The 16373-nt window shown below is 46.2% G+C and overlaps 1 protein-coding gene and 1 non-coding gene across 2 annotated transcripts in view; both read right to left on the reverse strand.

Moving 5' to 3' along the window:
- FRAS1 (Fraser extracellular matrix complex subunit 1) overlaps positions 1–16373 on the reverse strand; it is a 508077-nt gene that overhangs the window by 72300 nt on the left and 419404 nt on the right. Inside the window, exons 48-51 of the mRNA XM_056111320.1 lie at positions 8451–8575; positions 8075–8215; positions 5047–5274; positions 1668–1781 (exon numbers count right to left, since the gene is read on the reverse strand). Coding sequence (XP_055967295.1) covers positions 1668–1781; positions 5047–5274; positions 8075–8215; positions 8451–8575 — 608 coding nt within the window. The remainder of the gene's footprint in view (positions 1–1667; positions 1782–5046; positions 5275–8074; positions 8216–8450; positions 8576–16373) is intronic.
- On the reverse strand, positions 10763–10897 carry LOC130020820 (U8 small nucleolar RNA). The gene has a single exon (XR_008792027.1). It is a non-coding gene; the product is annotated as a U8 small nucleolar RNA (small nucleolar RNA).

Genomic DNA, 16373 nt, shown 5'->3' on the forward strand with positions numbered 1-16373 from the left:
AGGCAATATCACATATAAAAGTAAGTCAGTCCCCATAAGGAATAGATGACCTAATTGTGTGTGCTTGGTTGTGGATAGGGATTTTATATCATGTTGGGGGAGAGTGAGAGACTCGAAATGGTGCTGAGGGGTCTACAGGCCCTGTCAAAGGGTTTGGCCACATAGAAAGCATGCACTCTACCCCATGTCTCTCTCTGGCCCCTTCCATGGGGATTTAACGACTGATATGCTACCCAGTGGTAGGCTGGAGAGATAGCACAGCAGGTAGGGCGTTTGCCTTGCATGAGGCTGACTTGGGTTCGATTCCTTCATCACTCTCAAAAAGCCCGGCAAGTCACCGAGAGTATCCTGCCCGCACGGCAGAGCCTGGCAAGCTCCCCGTGGTGTATTCGATATGCCAAACACAATAACAAGAAGTCTCACAATGGAGACGTTACTGGTGCCCACTCGAGCAAATCAATGAGCAATGGGAGGATAGTGCTACAGTGCTACGCTACCCAGTGAGAATGAAGACACAAGCCTTAAGATGGCCAAACTGGATTTCAGGAAAAGGAGAATATTCACTAAAAAAAATACTCATTTCTTTCCCATCTGTGGAATTTTTCAGATGTTTCCCTAAAGTCATTTCCCAATACTGTTAACTGTCATTATATTGTGGCCCAACAATATAGTGGGCCACAATATGCCTAGCAACAATTCCTTGCTTGTTGCCTCCCATAGAACCGGCCCATTTCTTGCCAATGGGTGCAAGAGATGTGTTCAATCATTAACTTCCCCATGGCCTGTGTATGTGTAGGTGTGTGTGTGTGTGTGTGTGTGTGTGTGTGTGTGTGGTGGAGGGGAGGATGCTGAAGAATATTGGTCATCTGTTGAGAGCCCTGATGACCTGCAGCCCTCCCTGGTCAAGTGGAGTCTTTCTTCTACCTTGATATATGAGGGAAGCAGGAACTTGAGTCTGGCACCTTAGACCACTCAGCCATACTGACACACTGGAGCGATAGCACAGCGGTAGGGTGTTTGCCTTGCACACAGCCAACTTGGCCGAACGAGTTCGATTCCTCTGCCCCTCTCGGAGAGCCCGGCAAGCTACAGAGAGTATCTTGCCCGCACGGCAGGGCCTGGCAAGCCACCCATGATGTATTCGATATGCCAAACACAGTAACAACAAAGTCTCCAATGGAGACGTTACTGGGCCCGCTCGAGCAAATCGATGATCAACGGGAGGGCCTTTACCTTTACCTTTACGATATATGAGGAAAGAATAAATTCTCTTGTTTAAACTCTCCTGCTTTGTGGATTTCACTGTAAGAATAACTTAAATGATAATCTTAGCCAGGCTCACGGCATTAATCTTTCTTAGGAAGCTCAGTTTGTTTTCCTAAGAAAACAAAGAAACTCACAGTTTTCAGGTGTTTCCCTAAAGTCATTCCCCAATACTGATAACTGACATTATATTGTGGCCCAATGAGTTAGGATGAGTCCTATTCAAGAATCTGTATCATGAATGAGGAAGTTGGTAGGAACCAACTTCAATCACAATTTTCACAATGAGAGGATGATAAGGGGAAGACTGAGGCTGTTTTAAGTGCAAAGTTTTTACAGACTGGTCGGTACTTGTATCTACTAGCTGGAAGTTATGGAACAGGGGATTCACCTTCCCCTCTTACCTTGCCATCCATATATTCCAGCCATTGTAGTCCCAGGTTGGTGACAATTCTCGGAGTGCCATCATCTACAGGGAGTATGTCTATTTGGAATTGCTGAGGTGCCGCTGTCATAATCTGTGGGAGGAAAACAAACAAGGTAACATATTCCTCAGTCACATACAACTGAAATATGTCAAAACTGGGACCTACCAAGATGGGGGTGCTGAAAACTGTTCATACTACAGGAAGGACAACCGGCCCATTTCAAGGGCTTATACCTCTTAACCTGAGGTTTATGGGCAAAGACTAATGGGTAAAGTCATGCCAATATCAAAAGGAAAGCAAGAAACAGGTGGCATTCTTGCTAGGATTTCACCTGCCTTGGGCCTTGCTTCCCAAGCATTCGTTGAGGTCAGTTTTGTTCTGTGGTGCAAAAATAAACAAAATATTTTTCTTTCAATACTCTTGTGGACAAAAAAAAAATCATTGGAACGTAAAATCTGACTGTAGGTGGTATTTTTGCCAGATGGAGAGAGATCTCACGGGAAAACCTTTCTCTTTTTCAACTTAAAACAATATTTATTCATTTATTTTGGTTCGTGAAGAGGGATCGCATGCAGTGGTGCATAGAGGCTACTCCAGGCTTCGTGCTTGAGAGACTGCAGTTCGGGGGGGTCTCAGCTAGACCTCCCTTCTTTTTTGTTTTTTTTCCTTTGCTTTTTGGGTTACACCTGACGATGCTCAGGGGTTACTCCTGGCTCTGCACTCAGGAATTACTCCTGGCAGTGCTCGGGGGACCATATGGGATGCTGAGAATCGAACCTGGGTCAACTGTGTGCAAGGCAAACGTTCTATCCGTCGTTCTATTGCTCCAGCCCCTGGGCCTCCCTTCTGCAAAGCATGCACTTAGCCTACTGAGCTATCTCTCTGGTCCAAGAAAATTTCTTTCTTTCATTTATTTATCTGGAGTGTTTCATTTATTTATCTGGAGTGATAGCAAAGCAGTAGGGCATTTGCCTTGCGCGCACCCAGCCAGGCTGAGCCGGGTTCAATTCCTCCACCCCTCTCAGAGAGCCCGGCAGTCTACTGAGAGTATCTCGCCCACACAGCAAAGCCTGGCAAGCTGCCCGTGTTGTATTCGATATGCCAAACACAGTAACAAGTCTCACAATGGAGACGTTACTGGGTCTGCTCGAGCAAATCGATGAACAGTGGGAGGACAGTGTGACAGTGACATCTATTTATTTATTTATTTATTTATTGTGAGAAAGAGAGCCGCCCACATATGAAAGAAGAGGTAGGAGAAATCGAGAATGAAAACATTTATAGGAGTAGTGAAAAGGTTTGGGTTTACAACTTTATTTCCCTAGAGAGACGCAGGAAAAGAAAGGGGGGGGGGAGAGAACAGACACGGAGAGACCCGCCCGGCACTTTCTGAGCGGCCACCATGAGCCACCAGGCAGACAGGCCTGCTCAGTTTTCCTTTTGAGTCCTTGCCACTTTGGAAAATGACATGAGGCCTCCAGAGACCCGCCGTGACCTTTCCATTTCCTCAGAGAAGCAGCCCTCTGGTGGATTCAACCAGAAACCGTGATTCTCTTCTGCAAAGTCAAACTAACCAGGAATCAGTTCTCATTTTGGGAAAGCAAAGAAAAGTGATGACCTTTGGGCAAGGATGCAGCACGGACCTCCCGCTGTCAGGGACTCCCAGGCGTCATCCCCCTGCTGCGGCCCCTGAGACTGACCTTCGCAGACCTGTGGGACCAAGGGAGGCAGCGTGGGCAGAGCCAGCCGTCATTCAGTCAGGAAGGAAACGCTCCAGGGTGAGACGCGGACCCTGGTGTTACTCTGGGCGGGCAGGGGTGACTCACTGAAGCGGCTCTGCCGATTCCTCCAGATGGGATGAGACAGGGGTGGCCACGGAAAATTGTTCCCAGGGAGTGTGATGGGAGCACAGCAGCCCGCTAAGGATGGGTGAAGGAGGAGGATTTGCAGGGAAGGCAGCAGAGGGGGAATCTCGTTGGTCCTTTTGGACACCTTCTGTTCAAAGGGAGCAATTCTGTGAAGGGAGGTTTGATAGCTACTCAAGAGGAAAGCATCCTTACCTGCTCCACTAGTTGGTCCTAAAACGCTGTGATGGTGACCACAGCCAGTTTATTGGATGTTTTCGGTGTGTGAAGCACTGGGCTAAGAGCCTTAATGTACAACATGAGGGGTAGATATTATCCCCATTTTATAGATTGGGCCTAGAAAGATTATGGACATTGTTATGAGTATCCTAAAATATTCATAAGTGACATATGTGATGCCACAATAAGTGACATAGCCATATAAGTGAGAGATCCAAAATTAAAATCAGAATCATTTGTGATTTGATTTTTACTTTTTTTTTTTGGCCTTTTGGGTCACTCCCAGTGATGTCCAGGGGTTACTCTTGTTTCTGCACTCAGGAATTACTCCTGGCAGTTCTCTGGGGACCATATGGGATGTTAGGGATCGAACCCAGGTTGGCCATGTGCAAAGCAAACACCATACCTGCTGTGCTATCGCTATGGCTCCTCATTTGTGATCTGTTTTATTTTTAGACACATCTGGCCATGCCTGGGAGCTACTACCAGCCAGTGGGCTTGGGGGATCATGTGGTGCCAGGGATCAAACCTGAGCTTCCACATGCACATCAAGTGCTCGACCTCAAGTTGAGCTAGCTCTCTGAGTCTTGGATGCAAAAGTCAATTTTAATCACTGTTATTTCCCCCCAGACTTGAGTACTTGAGGGAACTCTAGAAAGACAATACAGAGTCAGATGATATTACAGAAAAACGAGATCAACTAAAAATAAAAGAAAAAAAAGAATGGGTGAAACAGAAAGGAGGAATAATAACAGTGATAATTATTAGCGTCCACTAATTCTCAAATGTGGGAGGCACCGGATTGAAGGACCCCCTTAGATCTGGAGATGAACGGAAGCCGGTGATCACTATGGTTCTGCTTTGACAATTGAAAAGCTGAAGTTTCTTTACTTATTTATTTACTTAGCATATATTTTGTGTATCTGTGCTTTGGAGACGTCAGTATCTGTGCTTCTGACGGTGCTCTGAAGCTCCACCTGGCTTGGAGCTCAGGGATGGTTAGTGGTAGTCTAAGGGGATGTTATGCTGTGCTGGGATTTGAACCAGTGTTGCAGTTACCACAGCTGTGTACTAGGCAAGCAGCACCTGAACCTTCATATTCTCTGTCAGCCCAGAGAAGATGAAGTTTAGAGATCAGAAGCAACACACCAGCCCAAGACCAGTGAGTAAGCAACAGAACAAGATCTCCAACACTGCTCCACTGGTCCTGAAATCCCCTGCCCACATCTATGGGCTTTGCCAGCCTCCCTGTCTAAATCCCCGCCTCTCACCTCCTTCTCTCCCTCCTGGACAATGAAGAAGGGGTTGGTGCCATCAGTCACTGTGAAGGCAAACCGGTCCTTGAGGGAGTTGCTGCCGTCGTGGTTGTAGCTGACCCGGTTCTGGTAGATGTCCTCCATGGTGAAGGTGGAGGTGTGCTGAGAGCGTGGCCCGATGCCAGCTCGCTCGATGGTACCGTGGCGCGGTGACTGTGTGATGGTGAAGGTGATGAAACCGGCCTGAGGGGGTGGCAGGACACAAGAGGAGAAGGGAAAAAGAAGACCAGTGAAGGATGGTCCATGAACATGAATACACGAAGGGGAGCATTTTCTTTATAAGCGCGAAAAGGTAAAGGTAAAGGCCCTCCCGTTGATCGTCGATTTGCTCGAGCGGGCCCAGTAATGTCTCCATTGGAGACTTTGTTGTTACTGTGTCTGGCATATCGAATACTCTAGGCAGCTTGCCGGGCTCTCCGAGAGGGGCGGAGGAATCGAACTCGGGTTGGCCATGTTGGCCGCTTGTAAGGCGAACGCCCTACCTGCTGTGCTATCGCTCCAGCCCGAAAAATGAAGTTAAAAGGCCAGAGTGACAGTACAGTGGGTAGGGCGCTTGCCTTGCTATAAACGACTCAGATTCAAAATGACCCTTTTCAAAAATGATTCCTGAGAACAAAGGCAGGAGTAAGCCCTGAGCATAGGCCGATGTGATCCTCAAAACCAAAACTAAAAATAATATGAAACTTCCCCAGAATTGAACTTATATTTAGGTGTCTTCAGTTGTAAGACAATTGAAATGTGTCCTTTAAGAGTCTCAGTCTTATGGTGATAGAAATCAAACCTTTTGAAATAATTTCCTTTCCACTCATTTCTCCCCAGTTTCCCAAAACCTCTCTTCTGGTTTTTGGTTTGTTTTGGTTTGGGGGACCCAGAAGTGCTCAAGGTTTACTTCTGGCTTTGTGTTCACGAGTCACTCCTGGCAGTGCTTGGAGAACCATTCGGGGTGCCAGATATTGAACCTGGGTGAGCAGCATGCAAGGCAAGTGCCTAAGCTCTGGGCTATGTCTCTGATTCCTCATTCTTATATAGATAATCCCACATGCCTTTGAGCTAAAGCTAACTTTCTAATTGCTATTTCAAATGTGACATGGAGAAGGAAAAAGATGAGTAGAAAACTTCGCTCAAGATTCCTCAACGATTTCCACCAACTTAGGATAAGATGCAAAGGCCTCCTGTGGGCCAAGAAGGCTCTTCATCTGCCCTTCCACCTCTCTCTGCTCTCACTTTCCTTTCCCCAAACCGTGTGCTCACTGGGTTGCAGCTCCTGGTCTCCTAGATGTCATTCATGGGACCCAGGCACACTTGGAATTTGTTGGAACTTGAGCACGGCCTTCTGCACTTCTGGTTCTGCTCAGAGTAAATAACCCCCCCCCCCCCCAAAAAAAAAACCCACAGAACTTGCTCTTTCACTTCATGCTGTCTCTGCTAAAAACCGTCAGCTCTGGGCTTGAGGATGTGATTTGGGGGCAGCGGCCTACTTTGCCTGCATTCTAGCTCCAAGACCACCCCCCACCACAGAGGCCTTCCCAGACCACTGGTGAAAAGAAACACACCCACTGAGTGCACTGGCCACTTTATTTATTTATTTTTTTGGTGGGGAGAGTGGTTTTAAATAATTTAAATTCATTTTTAAAAATTGAATCACAGTGAGATACACAGTTACAAAGTTGTTCATGATTGGGTTTCAGCCATATAATGTTCCAAAATCTGATACTTACCACTTTAGACAAGATGTTATAGATCCCCTCTTTGCCCCTCTGTTCCCATAACTAAAAGGTGTACGCTCCTATGGCTTTTTCTGTTCCTAGCTGCAGAATGTCACACTAAGTATGGAATAAATATTTTCTGAGAGACTGAATGTATGAATGAGTTCCGCTGGATGGAAGGTTGTGTATAGAACTGATTAGTAAGGGCTGTAAAGGGAGTGAATTATGTCACCATGTTAGATACTTCACTCTGAACGTATCATGAGAATAAGAGTGGAGTTTCTACATTTCTCTTCTATTATACAAAGTTCATTTACTGGAGTGTGCACTAATAGTAATGAGTTGACATCCAGAGAAACTGGAATGATGGGGCAGAAGGTCATGGAGGAGAAAAGTCTTCCTCATTCAGGTAGAGAATTTTAAAAATGGGTAAAATACCACCTATCTAATTTTCTACAAGGATGTTAATTTATAATAATGTGCATCTGGAAGTTACACAGTGTTATCATGTCACATAACTTCAATCAAGATTTAAAAAAACAACTTGTTAAAAGATTGTCAGATGTAAGTGGAACAAAAGATAAATGCATCATCTACAGTTTCAGAAAGGAGTTGATGGGGTCAGAGAGATAGTACTGCAGATAAGGGGCTTGCCTTGCATGCAGCTGACTGAGATTCTGTCCCCGGCATCACACAAGGGCCCCTGGGCACTGCCAGGAGAGATTCCTGAATGAGGACACAGGAGTAACCCCGGAGCACCGCTGAATGTGACCCCCAAACAAAACAAAACAAAACAAAACAAAACAAAACAAAACAAAATAGGAGTTGATTGCCACTCAAAGCCTCTCTTGCAAAACACAGTACCCAAAAGAAGAGAGAGAGAACAAGGGGGAATACCCTGCCACAGAAGCAGGATGGGACGGGGGGGGGGGGGGATGAGGGTGGGGGGGATGCTGGGACCCATGGGGATGGATGACGGGCACTGGTGGAGGGATGGGGACTTGATCATTGTATAACTGAAACCCAAGCACAAAATTTGTAAGCCTATAACTGTACCTCATGGTTTTTCACTAATAAAAAAAACAAAATAGGAGTTGAAACAAACCACTTGTTCCCAAATGTATCTACTGTACTTTGTCTGAAGGCCATGGTATCTTCTGCGTTTCAGTCCTTCAAGGAGGCCTGTGCTGACCCCAACCCCAAGATGCACATACGCAGAGTGACAGATGGCACCCCCTGGGACCCTCACTCACTCACACAGAGCCGCACGCACTCACCTCGGTGTCTGCATCCACCGCCTTCAGCTCGAACTCTGTAATGGTCTTCCTCACTCCCTCCTGGACTCGCAACCCCGTGGTCTGGACAATGGGCAGCGAGTCATCCACAGGGCGAATGGTGATGTGAAACGTCTGGGTCACCTAGAGTGGCAGACAAGTGCAGGTGGGATTGGTGCTTCTCTCTCTCTCTCTCTCTCTCTCTCTCTCTCTCTCTCTCTCTCTCTCTCCAGTGCTGGGATGATTGCCTGCCCGGAACCCCAAATGCGCTCTTTGTGAGGAGAGTCAGTGACGATGCCCCGTGCTGGTGTGCACTGGGCAGAGGAAAATGGTGTTGAATCAATAGCCACACTAGGAGGGAATCAGGGCATCCTCCTACCTCATGGACTCCGTCAGATAATGTAAAGCTGAAGGCATCGGAATGTTTTTCGGTCTCACTGGAATGGACATACTGGACATTCCGTGACATCAGGTCAGCTTGAGTAAAGGAAGTGATCCGGAGTCCTGGCGACGAGGAAGAAAGAGCATTAGGCATTCTTCTAAGGCTAGGAAGATGCTGTTCGCTCACCTGATAGAGCCTTTTGCATTCTCCTAGTGTCCATATGCTTCCGCCCAAGACCCCGAGATAGACTTGCTGGTGTGTTTTATTTTCTCCAGCAGCATATGTTCGGTGGGAGCATGATGTTAACTTAATTATCTTGGCTCTGCCACGTGCCAAAGCAACAGCAGCTGCTCCATGAATGTTATTCTCCTTTCTCTTGGGGTTTATGTCTGCAGGTCAAATCTCTGAAAGGTAGAGTCATTCCTCTCTTCTCCAAACTCTTCTCATTATATTTTATGTTTCCCTCATAGTCTTTAAGACCTTCCTAAAAATCTGCTCTGACTTTAACATTGACGCATGAGCTTCTGAGCACGGCAGTCTCAGGACTTAGCTAGAGAGAGCCTTCCCGTGGTGATGGGGAGCCATTGGCAGCCAGCCTACTTTCAGGGGACACGCTCCAAGTCTGTCACCTCCCAGGGCTCTCTGCCTCTGGTACCCATAGAACATAGCAGCTAGGCTGCCAATGACCAAACTTACCCGGGGACTTGGGAGTTTGGGAAAATCTAAGTTATATCAAATCTAAAATCAGCTGGAGAAGTAGCATCCTTTAAATACTATGATGTAGCACTTTAGCACTGTCCTCCCGTTGTTCATCGAGTTGCTTGAGCGGGCCCAGTAACGTGTCCATTGTGAGACGTGTTGTTACTGTGTTTGGCATATCTAATACGTCATGGGGAGCTTGCCAGACTTTGCCGTGTGGGCGAGATAATTTCCATAGTTTGCCAGGCTCTCCGAAAGGGGTGAAGGAATCAAACCCGGCTCGGCTGGGCCGACCACACGCAAGGCAAATGCCCTACTGCTGTGCTATCACTCTAGCCCACTATGATATAGTGGGTCAAAATATAAACAGGAATATTCCATTTTGTTTCTTTCAGAATCAGTTTCAAAATAAAAAAAAATAAAGAAAACGACTTTATTTTATTTTGGTTTGGGGGCCACACCTGGAGGTTCTCAGGGCTCACCCTGGCTCAGCACTCAGGGAGCACTTCTTGCTGGGACTTCGAGAAACATATAGGGTGCTAGGGATTGAAACCGCGCCAGCTACATTCAAGGAAAGTATGCAGCATGCTGTATTATTGCCCAGCACTTACAAAATGCCTTTGACAAGGTCGAAATAGCCCACTAATGACTAACACATCAATGTAAACTCATTTGATTGCTATAGAGGCCACTCCTAAGAGAAGTGTGTGCTGGGGCCCCCAGACCCACACCAAGCTGCAGGTGCTCAGGGGTCCCAAGGGAAATACCTGGCTGTGCCATGGAGTGTCAGGGATCAAACTCAGAAACTTTAGCATACACCGTGCTCTCCCACTAGCACTATTATTCTTAGTTAACATCTATTTAAAATTTTAATTTATTCTCTTTTTATCCCCAAATTTAGACACTGTGATTTTTTTTCTTGAATCACTGTAAGATACAGTTACAAAGCTTTCATGTTTGAGTTTCAGTGATACAATGATCGAACACCCATCCCTCCATCAGTGCACGTCCTCTACCACCAATGTCACCATTTTATTCCCCCAACTTTCCAATCCTCCCCCTACCTCCATGGCAGACAATTTCCTCCATACTCCCTCTTTACTTTGGGACACTATGGTTTGAAATAGAGATACTGACAGGCCATCATGTTTGGTCCTTTATCTACTTTCAGCACATATCTCCCCTCCTGGACAATCCCTCCAACCATCATTGACTTAGTGATCCCTTCTCTACTCCAGCTGCCTTCTCTCCCAGATCATGAGACAGGCTTCCAACTATGGTCCTTGTGTCTACTGTCCTTGAGTAGACACTGTGACTTACAATACTACTAATAATTGAATTTCATACATACGATGTCACAGCACCACACCCAACACCACAGTGTCAGTGTCCTTCTGTCAGTGTCTCACGGTCCCCTTCCACCTACCCACTCCTCCCTGTTGACAAACTCAATGTTGTATGTTGGTCAACACCAAGAGTCATTTACTATTAGATATTGCTATTTCCTTTCTATGTTTCTTCATGTTCCACGTGTTTTTTCTCTTCCCTCTGACCTAAGACTAGCTTCCAACCTTCTACTCCTTGAAGATTTTTTTCTTTTTTTTTTAAGAATCAGATAGGAGCGATTAGGGTATTGCCAACCCTAATCATATAGAGATGTTAATCATAAATCACATGAACTCCAATCATCATGTTCTATCTGCTCCCTGAACAGAGAAACAGAAAACGGTTGTCCTACCTCATGATCTCGTCAAAGGCTCTTAATTGAAAAATTAAGTGATCATCACATGTCTGTTTTTAAGTGTCCACCAATATTTAGCAAAACAGCCCAGAATTCTTCTATCCTAGGGCTTCATTCTCTGGAGCTAGCCAAGGCTGAAATATAATCTTATTTTTTAGTTCCTCAACATACATTTCCTTTTTCTGATTCTAGCTATTGGGATATTAATCCAGTGCTTTGGCCTGGTTCTGAGATTCATGTGCTACTTCCTGGGATTTATTGTTTGTCACTGCTAATCCTGGCAAAACCAGTTGGGCTTTCCTGTAAAATAACAGAGAGACTCGACTCCGGTTGCTTTACACTTAACTGTGACATCAATATCACTGCTTTATCTAAAAACAAAAATCCACGGCAGGGTTTATATTTGCATCTCTATCATCTGAAATTTGTCACCCAGATACAATAGCCTCCTGGATATTGAAGCATTAATTTTTTGATGAGGCATTTTATATTTCTGGGCTTGCTACATCAGCTCTTGACAAGGAAAAAATGTAGCCCTCTGTCTTCTAGCTTTGTCTTGTGACTCTGGACAGAAATCTATACTGTTCTTTAAAAATTTAATAACTTCAGGCTGGTTGCACTGAAAATTTAAATCTCTGGCCCTGATGTGAATCCATCCTCACAGCTCATGGGAAAACCTGTCTCTGGATTCCCACAGTTAACTGGTCACCCCATTTATTCTTCTCTGTATGAGTCAGACTGATTAAGGAATATGATAGATCTCTTTCCTTCCTCTTGGGTTGGAAGCTCTAAAATTGATCTTATTTTTAAAAGAACATTTTTTTTACATAGAGTAAATTGGCATGTAATAAATTGCAGATGATTAAAGTATATAATTTCATGACTCTCACATATCTATGAAACCATCACCCTAAACATAAGAGTGCATATATCGATAACCCTAAAGCTTTCAACAGTATAACCTTCCAACCTTCCCTTTCTGTCTTACTGCATAGCATCAAATGAATTATCTTTTGTCACTGTTAATATCTGGCATTTTCTCTAATTTTTAATTTATTTTTATTTTGGGTTTAGGGACACATCTGCTGGTGCTCAGCTTACTCCTGGCTCAGTAGTCAGGGATCGTTCCTGGCAAGAATTAGGGGACTATATGGGGTGCCAAGGATATTATATATTATATATTAATTAAACCCAGGTTGTCCACGTGCAGGACAAACTCTCTACCCACTGTACTTTCGCTCTGCCCCCTTCTCTGTTTTTGAAGAAAACGGTCACGGTCACTGTCCTCCCGTTGTTCATCGATTTGCTCGAGAGGGCCCAGTAACATCTCCATCGTGAGACTTGTTGTTACTATGTTTGCCATATTAAATACATCGCGGGGAGCTTGCCAAGGTCTGCTGTGCAGACAAGATACTCTCGGTAGCTTGCCGGGCTCTCCAAGAGGGGTGGAGGAATCGAACTTGGGTCGGCCATGCTGGCCGCTTGCAAGGCAAATGCCCTACCCGCTGTGCTATCACTCTAGCCCTTGAAGAAAACACAGTCACAGTCCTCCCGTTATTCATCGATTTGCTCGAGCGGGCCCAGTAACGTCTCCATCGTGAGACTTGATGTTACTGTGTTTGGCATATCGAATACGTCACAGGGAGCTTGCCAGGCTCTGCCGTGCAGGCTCGATACTCTCGGTAGCTTGCCGGGCTCTCCGAGAGGGGCGGAGGAATCGAACTCGGGTCGGCCATGTTTGCTGCGTGCAAGGCAAATGCCCTACCACTGTGCTATCACTCCAGCCCTTGAAGAAAACATTATAGTCATATTGTTCTAGGCCTCTTTTATCCTGTCACTATTTTTTTTATTTTGAAATTTACTCCTATCCTAGCATGTACTCATTCCTTTTGATTACTGAGTAATATTCTATGGTGTAGATATATTTGCCTATTTGTGAATATTTAGACTATTTCCAGCTTGATTATAAATAGATATGCCATTGACATAAAATCCAGCTCCCGGATGAGAACAGTGCAGTCTCCTGCCCCCGCGCCTGGCTGTTCCTTGCCGGGGCCCCTTGGAGGGGAGCGGGTTGAGCTTTCCTCCCTGCCCCGACCAGGGCTTCAGCAGCCGAAGACCTCCAGGACCAGCCACCACCATGCTGAGACCACTCTCCGCACACATGAAGGTACTGGCAGAGGGACAAATCCACGCGGGTTCCGGGGCCGAGATCTCCAAGCCTACTCGGATTGGAGTCGAGCATCCTCCACCAGATCCTCCAAATTCCTGTAGGCGGGGGTCACACCCACCACCTGGCCCCCTGGCGCCGTGTAATCCCATCAACGGCCAAGACTCAGAGACTATAAAATCCAGCTCCCGGAACCGCGCGGCCGCGCGACATCTTATCAGGACATCTTTTTTATGACATCTTATTATCTCATTCCTACTTTGGACAAACATGCAGGCTATCGAATGTAGCCTGCCCACAGGGCAGAGTCTGGCAAACTCCCCATGGCATACCAAATATGCCAAATACCAGTAACAATGATGGGTCTCATTCTCCTAAAGAGCCTTGAATATAATCTCAGGGCTAGGATGAAAGAGACGTTACTGGGGCCTGCTCGAGGCAATCGACGAATATGATGAGATGCCATTGACATTTATGCATAAACCTTTGTATAGACATAAATTACTATTGTAAGGCAAATTTCTAAGACTAGAATGGTTGGGATATGTCTGGCATGTGTTTGGCTTTATAGAAAATCGCCAAGCTCTACTTCAGTGATGTCACGATTTTTCCTCCAAGAATCTATAAATAATAGCTGTGGGGCTGATCTTAGGAGGTCTTTACCCGTTCAATCCAATAGTCAGACCAGCCACAACATGCAATGACTTCTGTTTTCAATCCTCCAATGACTGAGAGGCCACAGTGGGCAGATTACCTTAGTTTTGATTATAACACTGCAGCAAAATTAGAAAAGCCAAGGTCACAGAGCTAATAAGAGGAAGGTATTGAGACTGGAACTCAAGGTTGGATATGCTTGCTAGAAATTTATTTTGAACTTCTCTAGCCTCTTCAGCTAAAGAACCTCTTGGATTTCACCCTCATCCTTTAATTCCTTCCAATATGCAAATGATATATGAAAACAAATGTGAACAGGCATAAAAGTGAAGGATCACAGAAAACACTCACAGACTTAACACTCAAATGTCATCATCATTATAGTTTCGAATTGAACTGTTTCTTCTAAGATAGTTTCCTGTCTAATCACCTTTGACTAGATTGAGATTATTGATTTTGATAGAGTTTATATTATCAATACTTATTAAGTGATAGAGGTTAACAAGCTAAAGCTATAGTGTAAATTTCAAGAGGACAAGGATATTTGGGTTGTTTCTCCACTAGCCTGTACCCTGAAGAATGTGTGAAACCCAAATTGGTCAGTAAATTTAATTTATTCGTGATAATTGATATCTGAGACGTGTTACACCCAAACTGCCCAATCTTCATCCACTTCCAACGTTGTTTAGTCTCTGCTAATTGGGTACAGGAAAGCTCTAGTTACTCACTCACCAGCAAGAAGGCGCTTCAAGTAACATATTGTCCCTGCTGGCTGTCACAGAAGGTAGTTACTGTTTGAAATATCTTGAAGGCTTTTAATCTCGTGGAAGGTGTTTTCAGTCACCAACCTGCTGGCTAAACTATGTATCTGTCAGTATTACGGAGACCCGCATTAACCCTGTCAGTTTTTCCAATTCCCCTGGAGCCAGCACATTAGAGGAAGCTCAGGCCAGGTCAGAGAAGTGAGAGAGGAACAAAGCGTCTCTGAAGAAGCTGCCTTCCTAATAGGAGGCTCGGTGGCCGCCCTGTTTTCAGAGCAGATGGCTGTGTGCGTGACGTCTGGGTCGTGCCTCAAGCTCGCGTTGTGGGAAACTCGCACTTCTCCTGCCTCCCATTTCTTCAGAGCCCCGTGTTAGGGGCTTACCTGTGTCCTCCTCAACTCACACACTGAAGTGCTGACCCTCAGTCCCTCACAACATGCCTTTATATTTGGACATGAGATCCCCGCAGATGCAGTTTGTTAAAATGGGGTTGTCGGACCAGCCCTAATGCACCGCGACGACTTTCTCTATACAAGGGGAAATATGGACGTAGATGAGGAAGGGCCAGGAAGGCGAGCAAGGTGATTGAGCTGGGGAAAGCCCCTTCCCTAGGAAGGAACCCCCGTCCCTGCACCGACTCAGGCCTCCAGCCCTAGATCGGGAGAGGAGCCTCTCTGTGGCTTGAGCCGCTCCGTCGAGGCAGCCTAGTACTGCTCTGTGTTAAGGGCTTGCTCGCCACCGGGCCCAGCGCCGAGCCGAGAGCACGGATGGAAGAACAGCTTTGCGAGAGCAGTGCCTCTGGGGAAGGACTTCCCTGCTCCCCCAGTCCTCTGTCGGCTGGACCCTCGTCTTTGGTCAGGTCTCAGAGCTGTACTCTACACAGCGACTCTATACAGACTTGCCACTGAGGGGGAAGAATTGAGCGAGGGAGGGAAGGAAGCTTCTCTGGCAGGAGGCGGTACTGGCGCGGTGAGCCCAGGCCCAGGCGCCCCCTGACTTCTCTGGGCAGGGCCTGGGTGTCACTGTGTTCTAGACACAGTTCACACAAGGCTGAAAACAGTGTAGGTACCAGGAAAATAGAAAGAACAACCAGAAAATAGAAAGAACAATCAGAAAACTTTCTTGGACCTGGGCTGGAGCCATAGCACAGCGGGAGGGCATTTGCCTTGCACGCAGCCAACATGGTCGAGGCTGAAAACAGTGTAGGTACCAGGAAAGTAGAAAGAACAACCAGAAAATAGAAAGAACAATCAGAAAACTTTCTTGGACCTGGGCTGGAGCCATAGCACAGCGGGAGGGCATTTGCCTTGCACGCAGCCAACACGGTCGACCCGAATTTGATTCCTCCGCCCCTCTTGGAGAGCCCGGCAAGCTACCGAGAGTATCTCGCCCGCACGGCAGAGCCTGGCAAGCTACCCGTGATATATTTGATATGCCAGACACAGTAACAACAAAGTCTCCAATGGAGACGTTACTGGGCCTGCTCGAGCAAATTGATGAACAACGGGAGGACCGACCCTGATTCTTGGACCTGTTTTTCTTTGCTTCGTCTTTTTTCCCTAAGCTGTGCTCACTTAATCCTCAACGGTACCCCCATCCCCTATGGAACTCACACATTCGGTCTTGGTGCTTGCTGTGATGGAATTTTTTTTTTTGTTTTTTTAGGTTACACCCAAAAATGCACAGGGGTTACTCCTGGCTCTGCACTCAGGAATTACTCCTGGTGGTGCTTGGGGGACCATATGGGATGCTGGGAATTGAACCTGGGTTGGTTGTTGTGTGTAAGGCAAGCGACCTACCCACTGTACTATTGCTCCAGCTCCACTGAGCTAGAGATAATGCAATGTGTCACAGGATTAAATGCATGCAGTCATGCTTTAGTGTGCGTGGGGGGT

This window comes from Sorex fumeus, unplaced genomic scaffold (assembly GCF_029834395.1).
Source record: "Sorex fumeus unplaced genomic scaffold, SorFum_2.1 ptg000013l, whole genome shotgun sequence".
Lineage (NCBI taxonomy): Eukaryota > Metazoa > Chordata > Mammalia > Eulipotyphla > Soricidae > Sorex > Sorex fumeus.